This window comes from Stegostoma tigrinum, chromosome 26, assembly GCF_030684315.1.
Source record: "Stegostoma tigrinum isolate sSteTig4 chromosome 26, sSteTig4.hap1, whole genome shotgun sequence".
Taxonomy (NCBI): domain Eukaryota; kingdom Metazoa; phylum Chordata; class Chondrichthyes; order Orectolobiformes; family Stegostomatidae; genus Stegostoma; species Stegostoma tigrinum.
In genome coordinates, this window is record NC_081379.1 from 25,183,711 (window position 1) to 25,198,207 (window position 14,497).

The 14,497-nt window shown below is 40.1% G+C and overlaps 1 protein-coding gene across 3 annotated transcripts in view; it reads right to left on the reverse strand.

Moving 5' to 3' along the window:
- Nucleotides 1-1,755: 1,755 nt before the first annotated feature.
- The window catches only part of rhof (ras homolog family member F), a 44,753-nt gene continuing 32,011 nt past the window's right edge, over nucleotides 1,756-14,497 (reverse strand). For all 3 annotated transcript variants that reach the window (XM_048555884.2, XM_048555885.2, XM_048555886.2), the window contains exons 4-6: nucleotides 11,275-11,384; nucleotides 9,104-9,238; nucleotides 1,756-4,897 (exon numbers count right to left, since the gene is read on the reverse strand). In XM_048555884.2, coding sequence (XP_048411841.1) covers nucleotides 4,730-4,897; nucleotides 9,104-9,238; nucleotides 11,275-11,384 — 413 coding nt within the window. In that variant the 3' untranslated portion in view covers nucleotides 1,756-4,729. The remainder of the gene's footprint in view (nucleotides 4,898-9,103; nucleotides 9,239-11,274; nucleotides 11,385-14,497) is intronic.

The window sequence follows — 14,497 nt, forward strand, 5'->3', positions numbered from 1 at the left end:
CTGGGGACAAAATGAGTCCGAGATCCTGTCCCATTGTATGCGCTATTATTTCCCAAATTTCTGCCCTATCAATGAATAGGCTGTATTTGAGTATGAAACCCACAGGCAAAATACCCCCAAGGTTCTAGATATTATTAATCACAGTCAATCCTGCATAAGCTGTTTACCCAATTTCAAGTAATGAGCACAAACAAGAAGCAGAGAGCTCGAGGCAGAATTCTAAAGGTCATACAACTCTTGATTACAAGTGAGGAAGTGGCTATCAGTTGTGTTTTGGTGGCATTGGCCATTGCCGATGCCGAAACTAGGCCCTCCCTGTAAGTAAATATCAGTGATCCCGTATCATTCAGCATTCAGTCACTTTCACGCAATTTTATCAGGAGATAAAATATTATCACTTATATGGTAAGTTGTACTATTCTTACCTATCCAGCATTAATTCATATTTTCTCTCTGCCACAGCCTTCACACGTACATGGGTAACAAATCCTCAAAGGCTTAATACCTTTTGAGGGTGCCACATCACTCACACTAGTAATGTGCCAGCTTAGATATGTGCACTTCACATTAAAATAGTTGGGCTTCCAGCTGTTGATGCACACTTTTAGTGAGCGAGTGCAGATGCCGTTGGCAGGGAGAGCAGCAGATATTCCATTTTGTCTGATGTGGTCCTTCCCAAACTTGACTCAGTTGGATGCAATGTTTTACCCTCCCAGAGCTGGATTATCATTGAGCTGAAGTAGAGAATATATGAGCTACTAGCGCGACCCCTCAGTACACTGCTTATAATGGCAGAGACAGCATGAATGTATTGACAGTTCACTTTACAATGGAGTCTTGCACGGCCAGCATAGCAAGCTTTGTGGATGATCAAATGTGATGTTCAACGACTCTGTCCATTCCTTGGTTGCAGCCATGCAGACACTGACTGCCATCTGCTGCCTTAAATAGAGTGACATACTTTGGCCTTGGCCATTGCATTGTTCTGCATCAAAGTGGTTGGTCCTTAGCGAGGGGAGCTGCACTTAGTTTTCCATTTCTCACCATTTTAGACACCATGCCTTTGGTAATTCTCTGCACTGACAGGAAAATCGGCTATTTGACCATCCATTCTGCTTTCTACATTTGTCTCCAAATGGCTGATAAAATTCTGGCCAATATCTTGTTGTCAATTCCCAAAAGAAAATGTGTGAATTCTATTTTTCTAGATGCAGGTACGGTTACATTTAAAAGACATTTGGACATGTACATGAATAGAAAAGGTTTAGTGGGATATAGGCTAAATGCAGGAAAGTGGGTCTAATTTTAGTTTGGGAAACTTGGTTGGCATGGATGAGTTGGACCAAAGGGTCTATTTCCATGGTGTATGACTCTATAACTCATATGAACATCACCACGCTTTGTAAAGTGCTTCAGCAGCTTTCCTCAGATGTGACACACCTCTGGAGCAGTGGGCTTGAACCCAGCATTTCTGGCTCAAAGGGAAGGACACGGTCACTGTGCCGAAAGAGCACCTCCCTTCCAGTCCTACACTACTTGCTTCCCTTCAACCCATGTTTAGAGTGATACTTTATATCAGTGATTTTTATATGTACCAGCAGCTGTTAATGGTTTTTTGAACTCATGCAGAGAACACATCAAAATGATTTAATCTAGATGCAAACAGTGTTGAATTCCTCTGGAGGTTGGAATACTATTAATAAAAGCAAACAATATTCATTACTTAAATAAGAATTTTTATAGAATTGTCAGTGACATAGGATGGATGTAGCAATGTCAATGGTCTAAAATACTGCATTAAAATAATGTTTTCCACACTGGTTTGCTGAAGTTTAAGTTTGATTCTCAACAACTACATCTGAGACAAAAAAAACTGCCAGACTACCAGCCTCAGAAGTGTCTCAACCTGAAACGTCAGCTTTCCTGCTCCTCTGATGCTGCTTGGCCTGCTGTGTTCATCCAGCTCTACACCTTGTTATGTTTACCAGTTCACCTTTTCAGTACAATTTTTGACTGAGCATCATCCTTACATTGACAGAAACATTAAAAGTGACAGAACAATCTGTGAAAATATACTCAGGGCTGAAATCAGTCTGCACAAAAGCAAGAAACAAGTCATATTGAAACAACAGCTCATTTTACATTGTGCCCATTTTCTCCAGGTAATATTAGCTTAAGCTTAGCTAGAGCACGCTTCTGAAGAATGAATTGTTGTGCTACAGAAACTTCTATCCTGCTAGTACTTAAGGAATCTCCATATATGTATCATAGCAAATGCAGTGAATAGATCATTATAATGCTGTCTTCTATCTTTGTATCATGCCGGACAAGCCAGCTTGGGTTCTGGCTGCAGGAAAAGGCAGACAGCTGCAGACATCTGTCAGTGTTTTCTAGCATTTCAGCTATCCCGAACAAATGAAAAAAAAAGTTCTCTCATTTATTAAGAACTTAACTTTTGCAATGATATGCTGCAATCAGGAGCCCTTTCTGCCTAGTAATTTAGGTTAGATAGTGACTAGGTTATGAAAGGATGTGAAGATCAAAAAGAAATTTGATATTTCCCTGGAATGTGATGTTTAGTCTTATAAAATCAGCAGTCTGTTTCCTAACAGAAGGTCATTTGATCTTAGAATCATAGAATCTCCACAGTGTGGAAGCAGGTAAGCTGGCCCACAAAGTCCATACTGATCCTCTGAAGAGCATATACCCCCAAATCATATCCCTGTAACCCTACATTTCCCATGGCTAATCTACTACTCTGCACATCTTTGGACTGTGGGAGAAAACCCACACAAACACAGGGAGAATATGCCAACTCCCTACAGAAAGCCACCCGAGGGTGGAATTGAACCCAGGTCCCTAGCGCTGTGAGGCAGCAGCGCTAACCGCTGTGCTGCCCCATCCTCTATTTCTTTGGAAACAGCATAATTCATGTGTGTCTGGCTCCAAGATCATCCTTGCAACTGTTTATTTCTCTGAGTGGGGCAAAACTAGAAAAGATTTGCAGATGTTCAACAAAAACTTATTCCTTTGATGTGTCTGCTTCGTAAAGTGCTTTAGCAGCTTTCCTGATAGATCATTTCGAGAAGCTGCGTCACCGTGGACCTGAGTGATACAGATAAGAAGATCTTAGTTTTACTTTTGGTGTGAAAGAAAATGTTTTCAGCTGGTAGTGGTAGAGAGGTGACATACAGTCACTGGCATTCAGAAACCAGGGGTGGGGGATATCAGAAAATATTCACAGCTACTCGAAACTGAAGAGGAGAGGGTGGAGTTCAATTTTAACTCATTAAAACTGAATTGCCTGCTGTTATTTAAGGTTAGGACATCTAACAAAAGAAATTTGAGAAAGCGGTCTGAAATTTGGGACCATAGTCATGCAACTTTTTGTGGGAGGGGAGACATATTTCAATTTATCACCCACTCTTGTGGGGACAGGGCAACTTCAGAAAGAAGTTTTAGATCAACACTCAACATGAATGAATTTTGAGAGGGAAAAGATTTCAAATGATACGTTCCTGCTTTAAACAAGTAATCAATAAAATGACCATTCAAATTTGCAAAGCTGCAGACCCACTAATAAAACTCTTTTTCCACCTTTACAGTTAAGAAGCAGAACTAAAGAGAGAAGGTGTACCTTAAATCCAGATCACCAGGCTGGAGGTCCAGGACTGAGTGAAGGAGTGAGGATTAACTAACACTGGCCCTACTTTACTTCAGGCGGGACACGTTCCGAACTGGCCTCGTCAGAACTCAATTGCAAATGGAGGCTGGAAATTGGTGTCCTTTCAGCCTGGGTATGTTTTGTTTAAAAAGAGGGGGAGGAGTGTTTTATGTCTCACTTAGTCTCAGAAACAACTTCTGATTGGAGGAACATGTTGCTCCTTACAAAATTATCCAGTTGCACTTAACTGGATTCAGACTTAAATTGGTGTTGGACAAACCTCCTCCAGGCACTTGTGAAACTGTATCCTTCATTTAAGTCCATGTGTTCAGAAGCAGAAGAAAAATGGTGAAAAAAAAGTGCTTTAGTGCCATTAAGCTGCCATTGCTTGTAGTGACAGGTTATACTTTTACTTTTATCACAATTTAAAGCATGGTTAACGCGAAAACAGCTGCTATTGTACATTATTTTACAAAATAACATTGAACATATTTTGCATTCAACAGTAAGTTGCATGAGACATATGAAGCAATAAATCCAACAGAAGCAGTGATGTTTAAGTGATGTTGAGTGACGTAAACACAAGAATCAAACTTGCTGAAAATACACAACAGAATGTCAGCATCAAGTCAACATTTCAATGAGAGCTTGTCTTAAGTCGTGAAGATATACCTTTTCAAAACGCTGTCTTGGCTTCATCCTACATACGTGCTGTGTCTCCATCGATTTATGTATCATTTTTGTTTCAAATGCTCAGTGTTTACAATCTTTTCCTTTTTGTATGAACTTGTTTTTAATGTGGATGAAGTGCCTGTTTCTGTAACACACTAAAGACTTTTATTCTTCTTGTATCTGATGATTTATTTTGTGCTTCAGCAATGCATTCCTAGCCTGAAGTATCTTGGGAGTGCGACAAGATAACTTTCACCTTATAGTAAAACGAGTTCAGTGAGAATATATCACAATTACAAATAAATTTGTTAAAAGCTATGAACTAATTATAATACAGTATATGCATTCTAGTCTGGCACACTGATGTCCATTAACTTCCATAGGTAACCACTGTCAAAGTAACAAGCATTGCTTCTGCTTCCTCTTTTTGCTTTTCCTCTTCTTTATGGCATTTAAAGCTGCACTTGAAGCTTCTCTGAAGATGTCCTCTATGTTCTCACGGAATTTGGCTGAACATTCCAAGTACATCACTGCATTAATGTGGCGAGCAGTCTCTTCACCCTGAAAGCAACACAAATGAGAATCTGCAAACTGTTTCTCTCTCCCCTTTCCACACACTTTTCAGTTGTGTTGCCACTCAACTCACACCTACAGCCTTGCAGAGGAAAGATCTTTGTTGTAGATTTAACTCAGGTAGCTCTGTAATAAGGGATCATTATTCTGGTGACTGCCAACTCCTCTTCCTCACCTGAGAAATACCCCAACACAGTGACTTACTGCATCAAAATGACCTACCTGAAAGGATCATGGAAACAGAATCAATGTCAAAGGGAATTGAATATTTGAATTGGAACAAAGTACAGGTCTACAGGGACAAACCAGGGAAGTAGTACAAATAGGGCAGTTCCTTCAAAATCCAGTTCGGGCATAATGGACTGAATGGCTCCATCAGTGATGCTCTGATTCAGAACCAGGTGAGCTAGTCAAAACATCAAGAAACAATATAATTTACTACTAGGGTTGCAACTCTAGCTTCCTGATTGAATCCACGCTTCTTCCGTGCTTTCAGAGAGACATACATTGCGCAATATGATGAGGAAACATACCCTTCTTTGCATACCAAAGTTTAAAACAACTAAAACGTAAATAAGATGGGAACAATTTGGGTAGAGAAAAGTTTGTTAAGAAATAGCCTTGCACTAACCGTTATGATAGATTATAAAGTGCATCCAAACCCAAAATTTCTACCACCTAGGATAAGGCCAGCAGATGCATGAGAACACCATCACCTCCAAGCCCCACTCCATGCTGGCTTGGAACTACATTGCCATTGGGTCACAATCCTAGATCTCCCTCCCAAAAACCACCAAGTGTGGCTACCTCACACAGACTGCAGTGGTTCAGGAACGCAGCTCACCACCATGTTCTCTAAGGCAACTAAGGATGGGCAATAATTGCTGGCCCAAACAGTGATGCCCACATTCCATGAATTAATAAAGATAAATGCTAGTGGATTTTGGAATTTTGAAATTTTAAAGGAGGAGGAGGAGGATCTGGAACATCAGAATTAGCTTGGTCTAAAAGTACTAGTTATTAACCACAAAGTAAACTTGTGCTCTCAGCAATGTAGTTTAAGTGTTAGCTTTAGTGCAGTGGTAGTACCTTTACCTTAAAGTTAGAAGGTCTTGTGTTCTAACCTGCTCGTGACCTGAGGCTATCATGTAGCTTGTGTAAACTGGCAACCATGTTTCCCTATCCCAATAATGACCATAGTTAAAAGGTATTGACTTTACTCTGAAAAAATCCAAGTGTATTATGCTACATTTTTAAAAAACATTAAGATATAAATGTGAATGCTTTCTCTGGTTCCATTTTCAATGTTGGCAGTCTTGTGACTTGTTAAGGATGTGTGAACTTAAAAGTTCTACTTTTTTAAAAAACTACCTTCTACTTTTGTCTTATTGCCCTACTATTTTCTTTCTCCATTTTTCTTGATCTTTCTCAGTTTTTCTCCTCATTTCCTTTTAACAGTTTCTATTGTTTCCAATTTTACTTTGTGTCTTTTTGCCTAATTCTTTTGTGTGGCTTAATGTCAGTTCAGTGTTCCTGCACTTGCCTAGAGGCCAAGCTTTTGGGGTAATCACTAATTCTTACAACTCAGGAAAACAGAATGGAAAAGGAGAGACCAGTTTTCAGTTTCTAAAAGAAGGGAACGGCTACGTGGGAGGGTTTTACCCTCCCTCCAACAGAACAGTTACAGCACAAAGTAACCATTCAGCCTGTCAAGACTATGCTGGCTCTCTACAAAAGCAATCCAGCCAATTCAATCCTCTTGCCACATCACCCAGAAATCCATCAAGTACCTTATCAATTATTATTAACATATCTCATCCTCTTTTGAAAGTCTCAATTGAATTGGCCCCCACTACCCTTTCAGACACTGCATACCTGATCATAATTACTCAGTGTTTTAGAAAACATTTCCCCATGTTGCCTTTGTTTTTTTTTAAACCAATCATTTTACATCTGCGCCCTTTGATCCTTCCTCCAACAATTTCTCTCCAATTATTATGTTTAGACACCAATGTAATTTTGGACATCGCTAACCAACTTCCTTATTTATTATTATTATTGAACTATCCAAACTCACTATTTGCCGGGTGTTTGGGAAAATTTGTTTGGATCAATTCACCCCACTGGCGAGATTGTTCTCCACCACTCTGTTCTCTCTCTTTAGGCTCTAAGGAATGGTGGATGACGATCTCACTAGTAGGGTGAATAGCTATTGCTGGAGACTGTTAGTGGCTAACAGTAGGTAGTGTGTAATGCCTATTACTGGAGACTGTTAGTGGCTAACAGTAGGTAGTGTGTAATGCCTATTACTGGAGACTGTTAGTGGCTAACAGTAGGTAGTGTGTAATGCCTATTACTGGAGACTGTTAGTGGCTAACAGTAGGTAGTATGTAATGCCTATGAAGGGAAAATGGGAAAAGAGCCAGCTTTGCAATGAACATACATCCTGTTCTCGAGTTGTACAAAGGAATATTAAGTAAAAGATGCTCTTGATTCAAACAAATTTTCACAAGCACCTGGCAGATAGTGAGAGTTTGCATAGTTTTATAGTAATGAGATAAGGCCTGGTGTGTGTGGGGTAGGGGGATGGAACATGGGAGAGCTCAGACCCTGAAATTATTGAACTCAATATAGATATTCTGCTCAGGGACCCTACAGCCCTGCAGGCTCAACATCAAATTCAATAATTTTAGGGCCCGAACTCTTCCATGTCCTACGCCACACACCAGACACTGTTGTCACAGTCTGCCATTACACACTACCTATTGTTAGCCACTAACTGTCTCCATTAACTGCTATTTACCTTCATAGCCAGAGTGTTATCCACTACTCCTGTTATCCACTGTTCTCTCTCTTTAGGCTCATTCCCCACCTGAACCACTCCCCCCACCATATCTTCTGCATATCACAAACTACTTTTAATCATTTTTAAACACTCAAAGTTTGTGCTGCGACAACGCTTTTCATCTGCCTTTCAAGTCCTATATTAACTCTCAGTTGCTGTAGAATTAGCTGTGTATTAGTTATAGTGACAAAAAAATCCTGGCATTGAGGGAATTGTAAACAAAAAACTGAATTTCGATATAGGATTGTTCCTTGCAGCTTTGGCATTCATTTCCCATTCCTGTCAGTCCTTCAGATAAGTACTTATCTGTTGACACTCTTAATTACCTGGAATTAGCTTGCCATAATATCTCTACCTATACATTCTGTGCCCATGCTTCCCTCTACTTCACCTGCAGAAGGAGCAGCACTCCAAAAGCTTACAATTTCAAATAAACCCGTTGGACTATAACCTGGAGTCATGTGACTTGGGTTTGCCCACCCTGGTCCAACACTGGCACATTTGTGTCATGCCAACCTTCTTGACAGTTCATGTGGTGAAGGTATGATATTTGGGAGCAAATTCTATGGTTTTGATCTTGTGATAATGAAGGAAAGGCAAGATATGTTTGAATCAGGAGGGGAGTTTGAAGGCCATGATGTTCCAATGCACTCAAAGTCTCTGGAAGTATTCACATGTAGATGTTGACAAGGGACAGGATCTAGCTTTTCAGCGATTCCTTTGCATTCAAACTGCTTTCCAATGATATGGCTCAAATATAAATAATGACCTGCACAGCTCATTAACAAGGCAACACCTTGAATATAGGAGACAAAGTGGGCAAGTGAAACAGGACAAATGCCAAATGTGGTAAATTCAAGATTATCAACAAGTGAGCTACGGAGAAACTTCTTTATTCAGACTGGTTAGGATTTGGAATGCACTGCCTGGGAGAGCGTTGGAGATGGATTTCATTGGAGGTTTCAAAAGCGCTGGATATATATTTGAAAGTGAAGAAGTTAGAGGGCTACAGAGATAAGACGGGGGAGTGGGGCTAGCTGGTTAGCTCTTTCAGGAACAAGTACAAATATGTTGGATTATGGCCTCTTGTACTGTAAAATTCTATCATTCTAAATTCACAGTTTGAACATTCATTCCCTCAAGAATAATTTCTTTTCTTGTCTTAATGCACTAAAAGCAGGCAAAAGCTTGATAATTATACCTGTCTCTCATGCTCAGTTTAAGATAATTTCAATTTCTTCAAAAAGCAGAACTTCCCATTTTGAAGAGTCAGTTTGGAAAGCAGCAAAGCCATGGACTTTAGTTTGACACCCCATTTCAATCATACTGACATAATTCAGTCACTCTACCTCATTGTATGTGATTGGCTCTTGCTGGGCAGCTCTCAGTTTTCTCAAACGTTCTTTGTCCATTCGAAGATCTGTTTTGCAACCGATCAGGAATATAGGAACCCCCTGGCAAAAGTGACTTACTTCTGGAACCCACTGTCATCGTTGAGGAAATATAACAAAAAACGTACACCTTAACATCAGTTTTTGAACATGTGCAGCATTTTATATGTCTTCAGAATTGTTCTACAATATCTCTGCAAAACATGCACAAGTTACTTGTGCTTCAGCGGCTTTTATTTATCATTTAGATAAGAACCAACGGTCCGGCATTTCCTGCCAAAATAACAGTGGATTTAACAACGCTTACCACGATTAACACGTGAATAGAAACTAGTGGGAATGAAAGGATACTTCATAAATTGTGATTGACCACAATTTGTGACAAGTTGTCATTAGCCTTATGAAAATGGCAGCACTCCTTCATCCTTTCAGAGTTTCAATAAAAATAGCTACACTTGCACATTAATTATCAAGTAAACTCGAAGCAGGAAGTTAGTGCTGAGGAGATTGGCCAAAATGTTTCTAGGGATGAGGGAATTTATCCACGAAGTTAAATTGGAGAAACTGGGACTGTTCACCATGCAGCAAAGAAAGTTGGACAGAGATCTGGAAAAGGGATACAAGGTTATGACTGGTTTAGTTAAGGTAGATTTCTCAAAAACCTGAAGTTTCAAGGACTCGGTGACACAGACTTCAGGTTTTGGGTAAGATACAAGATTCTTCAGGCAAGGAAGAATTTAATACCCAGTGACTGAATGTCGTCTACAAAGCAAGTGGAAGGTCAGTGACTAATAGATGGGCAATTTAGGCAAAAAATACTGTACAGGGCTGTGGAATTACCATATTTTTGCTGTTCATGATTGTATTGGGAATGCAACAGTCAAAAAATTCTTGGCTTTTTTGCTGAACTGGTGAAATTCTATAAAATCAGGCATTGCAGTATGGAAATATTATGCACTGCATTACATAAATTCAGAGGAAGCTTTATACCCATTATGAATCTCCTAATTTTGTCTTTGGCATTATAGGCAAATGCTGAGCCCAGGAGAGGCACATCCCCACACAACGGCCCCTTTGCACTTGGATAGAAAGTGCTATTAGCAGAGAGAAGAATGACCCCCCCCCCCCCCCCCCCCCCCCCCCCCCCGCAACCAGTGTATTTATGGTTATCTAAGATTACAAAGGGATCTTGATCAATTGGGGCAATGGGCTAAGGAGCAGCAGATGAAGTTTAATTTAGATAAATATAAGATGTTGCATTTTGTTAAGACAAACAAGGGCAGAACTTACAAAATAAATGGGGGGCCCTGGGGAGTGTTGTAGAATAGAGACACCTGGGGCTTCAGATTCATTGTTCCTTGAAAGTTGCATCACTATTAGAGAGGGTGGTGAAGGCGGCATTCAGCACACTTGCCTTCATTGCTCAGACCATTGAGTTTAGGAGTTGGGGTGTCATGTTGCAGTTGTACAGGACATTGGTGAGGCCACTTTTGGAGTACTGTGTACAGTTCTGGTCACCCTGCTATGAGAAGGATACTATTAAATTGGAGAGGGCGCAGCAGACATTCACAAGGACGATACCAGGACTGGAGAGTTTGAGTGGAGACCTAATGGAGGTTTCTAAAATCATGAGGCGCTTAGATTAGGGGAATAGCAAAGGTCTTTTCCCCTAGGATTGGGGAGTTCAAAATTAGACAGCACAATTTTAGGGTGAGACAAAAATTACTTAAAAAGGACCTGAGATGCAACTTCTTCTCACAGAGGGTGGTTCGTATTTGGAATGAACTGCCAGAGGAAGTGGTAGATGCAGGTACAGTATTTTGAAGATATTTGGACAGGTTCATGAACAGGAAAGGTTTCTTGGGATATGGGCCAAATGTAAGTCAATGGGACTTGTTTAGTTTGGGAAACTTTGGTTGACATGGAAAAGCTAGGCCGACGGGTCTGTCTCTATGCTATATGACTCTACGATATTCTGTGTTGGGCTACCAAGAGGTTTAAGAATGATTCACCCAGCAAAGGTGATTAGGGCCAATTATTAATTGCAGATATACGCCAAAGCAAATGAGCAGTAACTACTATGATTTTGCTTCTGTTGAAAATAAAAGAAACATGATTTGCTTCCTCACCTTAATACGGACATTATCAAAACTTGTGGGGTTTGTGACATCATAACAGATTAAGAAGATGTTTGTATCTTGGTAGGATAGTGGGCGGAGCCTGTCATAATCCTCTTGACCTAAATAAAACAGGAAAGTTATCACCACAAAACAATGCATGTTATTTTGATCAGAGATAATGGGAACTGCAGATGCTGGAGAATCCGAGATAATAAAGTGTGGAGCTGGATGAACACAGCAGGCCAAGCAGTATCTCAGGAGCACAGAAGCTGACATTTCGGGCAGTTTATTTGAAAACTATTTATTCAGTTAATAACAGCTTGTCTGCAGAAGATGTTTCAAAAGTGGGACCACCTTGACATGGATAAATGCCAAGAAACCAACTGTTGAGATAATGATGCCTTTATTGCAGACAACCCCCCTGTACCATAATCAACTTTTTTTTGAGGCTGCAAGCGGTAGCAATTGTTGTGAAAATATAAATACACACCTTTTCCAGCAATTGGGAATAGAAAAACAGGCCAATATTTTTCCATTAACCAAAGGATATGAAGTAATGAGGCTTCCTACTTTCTCTTGGCTAAAAATCAGCACACTCAGTATAAATCAAAGATCAATGATATGATCTTGCGAATAAAAGCGAAGTACTGCAGATGCTGGAAATCTAATAAAAATAGAAAGTGTTGGAGAAACACACATCAGACAGCATCTGTTTTTCTCTCTTCACAGATGTTACCTGATTTGCTGAGTTTCTCCAGCACTTTGTTTTTATTCCACTTTCTTCCAGCTCTATACAGTTTGGAACTACCTTTGTAGTCTATCAGCTGAGATAGGTCTCTTTTCATCTAAGCATTACAGGGTGATATGATGGCTCGGTGGTAAGTAATGCTGCTTCGTAGCCCAGGGAGCCGGGTTCAATTCCAGCCTTGGGGGAACAATGTGGAGTTAACACATTTTCCCCGTGATCTGTGCAGATTTCCTCAGGATGCTTTAGTTTCCGCCAACAGTCCAAAAATGTGTGGGTTAGGTGGACTGGCCATACTAAATTGCCCATTGTGTCCAGGGATGTGCAGGCTAGGTGGGCCAGTCCAGGCAGGGTGCTCTTTGGAGGGTCAGTGTGGACTCGATGGGCCGAATGGCCTGCTTCCAGAGTGTAGGGATTCTATGAAGTTACAGCATGTATCATAAGAACAGAAATAAGCTATCGAGCCCAACCGATATGATTATGGCTGACACTTCAATGCTTTTTATTCACACTAACAGTGGTAAACAGAAAGCTATCAATCTCTAACTCAAGTGTACACAAAGACAAGGCTCCAAGATTCACAAACCTCTGGAGTAAGAAAACAAATTCTCAACTTGGTTTCAAGTGCCATGACCCCTATTTTTAAATTGTGCCATGTGATCTCACTGAATTTTGAAACCATCAACATAAAACCGATATCGAGGTTTTGGAAAAAACAAGCTCATTTTAACCTGCCATGTGACATTTACACGCATTAATGTTCTGTTTTAACATTTACCAAAACAATCTATAATACTGCTCATGGTAAGTGAAAGGATGCACCATTCTATATAATGCAGGATGCAATGTCTTCTGACTCGAAGATTGTACAGTAACAGATTAGACTGGAATTGCTCTCTTTCCATGTAGAAGTGTTTCTCAAGCTTATTCATTGTTGGTGGAAATTTCCTATATTGTTTTGAAGTAGGGATACATGCACTGGCTCTTAATGAGTAAACCAGCCCAAATCCCTGCCAGTCAGCACTCTAGGAGCGGATAAATGAGTGTGGGCCAGTTTCTCAGCCTGCTGCAGGCCAAAGCCACCCTAAAAACTCAGATTGAGGAGAAGAGCCCCTCGTCACAAAGGGGGATTCCAGAGAGGGGGAGGGGATGGATCTCCCATTCTTCTCCACGCCCTACTTGGCCAGCAGGTCCCCACCGTTTCCATAGAAAAGCAGATAATCAGGAAGATAGCATGTTGAGATGCTGAAGCAGCAATTAATTGACCTTTGAAGGCCCTTACTCATTGGCAGTCATGAGGTGGCACATGGACGTTCTTGCTCAGATTTAATTGCTGAGGGAGCAAGGAGGGGAGCTTCACTTCAGGGCCAACGCAACTAATTATTTTTCCTTCTCACCACCTCAAGGGAGGAAAAATATCACGCCCTCTGCCTTTGGGTCAAAAGGATATCATTAAAGATGTAAAAGTTATATAAACAAAGTGAGCCATCTCAAAAATCACTTGTATTTATGTAGTGTTTATGGGGAAGAAAGTATCACTTCAGAGACATGATAAAAATGCATGATGGACCGGAAATACATGGTATTCACTTATTTTGATTAATTTGTTTAACTGATTTTCAGGAAACATAAAATACCCAGAGGACATCATAAGAGGTTTACCCCTGACTGTTAAAGTGAGAGTCCATCTAATATGAGAGTCTTACACATTATGGTGCATTATGGGGTAAAGAGATGAAGACATTTACACTAGGTACAAAGCTCAAAACTAGGGTCATAAATACAATGTAGTCACTAATTATCCTAGTAAGAATTCAGTAGAAGCTTCTTTATCCCAAGAACAATTAGAGTATGGAACATAGAATAGTTTTAACAAATAGCATAGATACATTTAATGCAATAAAGAAAGAACATGAGAGAGAAAGGGCTGAAAAAAAGTCGAAAAAATTAGATGAATTAGTGAGAGAAATGTAAGCAATGATATAGTCCAATTGGGATGAATGGCCTATTTCAGTGTCATGAACTCTAGGTAACCATTACACACACAAGTAGAATTGGAAGGAAATTAGGAGGAAAGAAAGATTATAAAAATGAATTACAAGCAATTCCTTTCCAAAGCAGAATACACTATTTCCAAGTTTAATGTAGCATGCTGAAACAACATACTTATAGAATTACTTTTAAGGATAAGCAACAAATCTTGTTGAAATGCAAACAAAAGACAGACAATCTTCAGAGGAAATGAATTCTTTTGTAGAGACAGGAAGCGGTGTAAAAAACCTATTTATCTGTCCCTCTGCCATAAATGCTGACCACATCCTTTTCCTCATATCATTTCAGTGTACTGAGTGAAGACTACATTGTGGATACACAGATCTGCCACAATTTCAGATTTTTTGAGGACTATTTTCACCGTGCTGTAACTGCAGTTCCTACAAGTGTACCTTCTCCTTTACAGTCTCCTTTTTGCTTATGTTAGCAGAACTG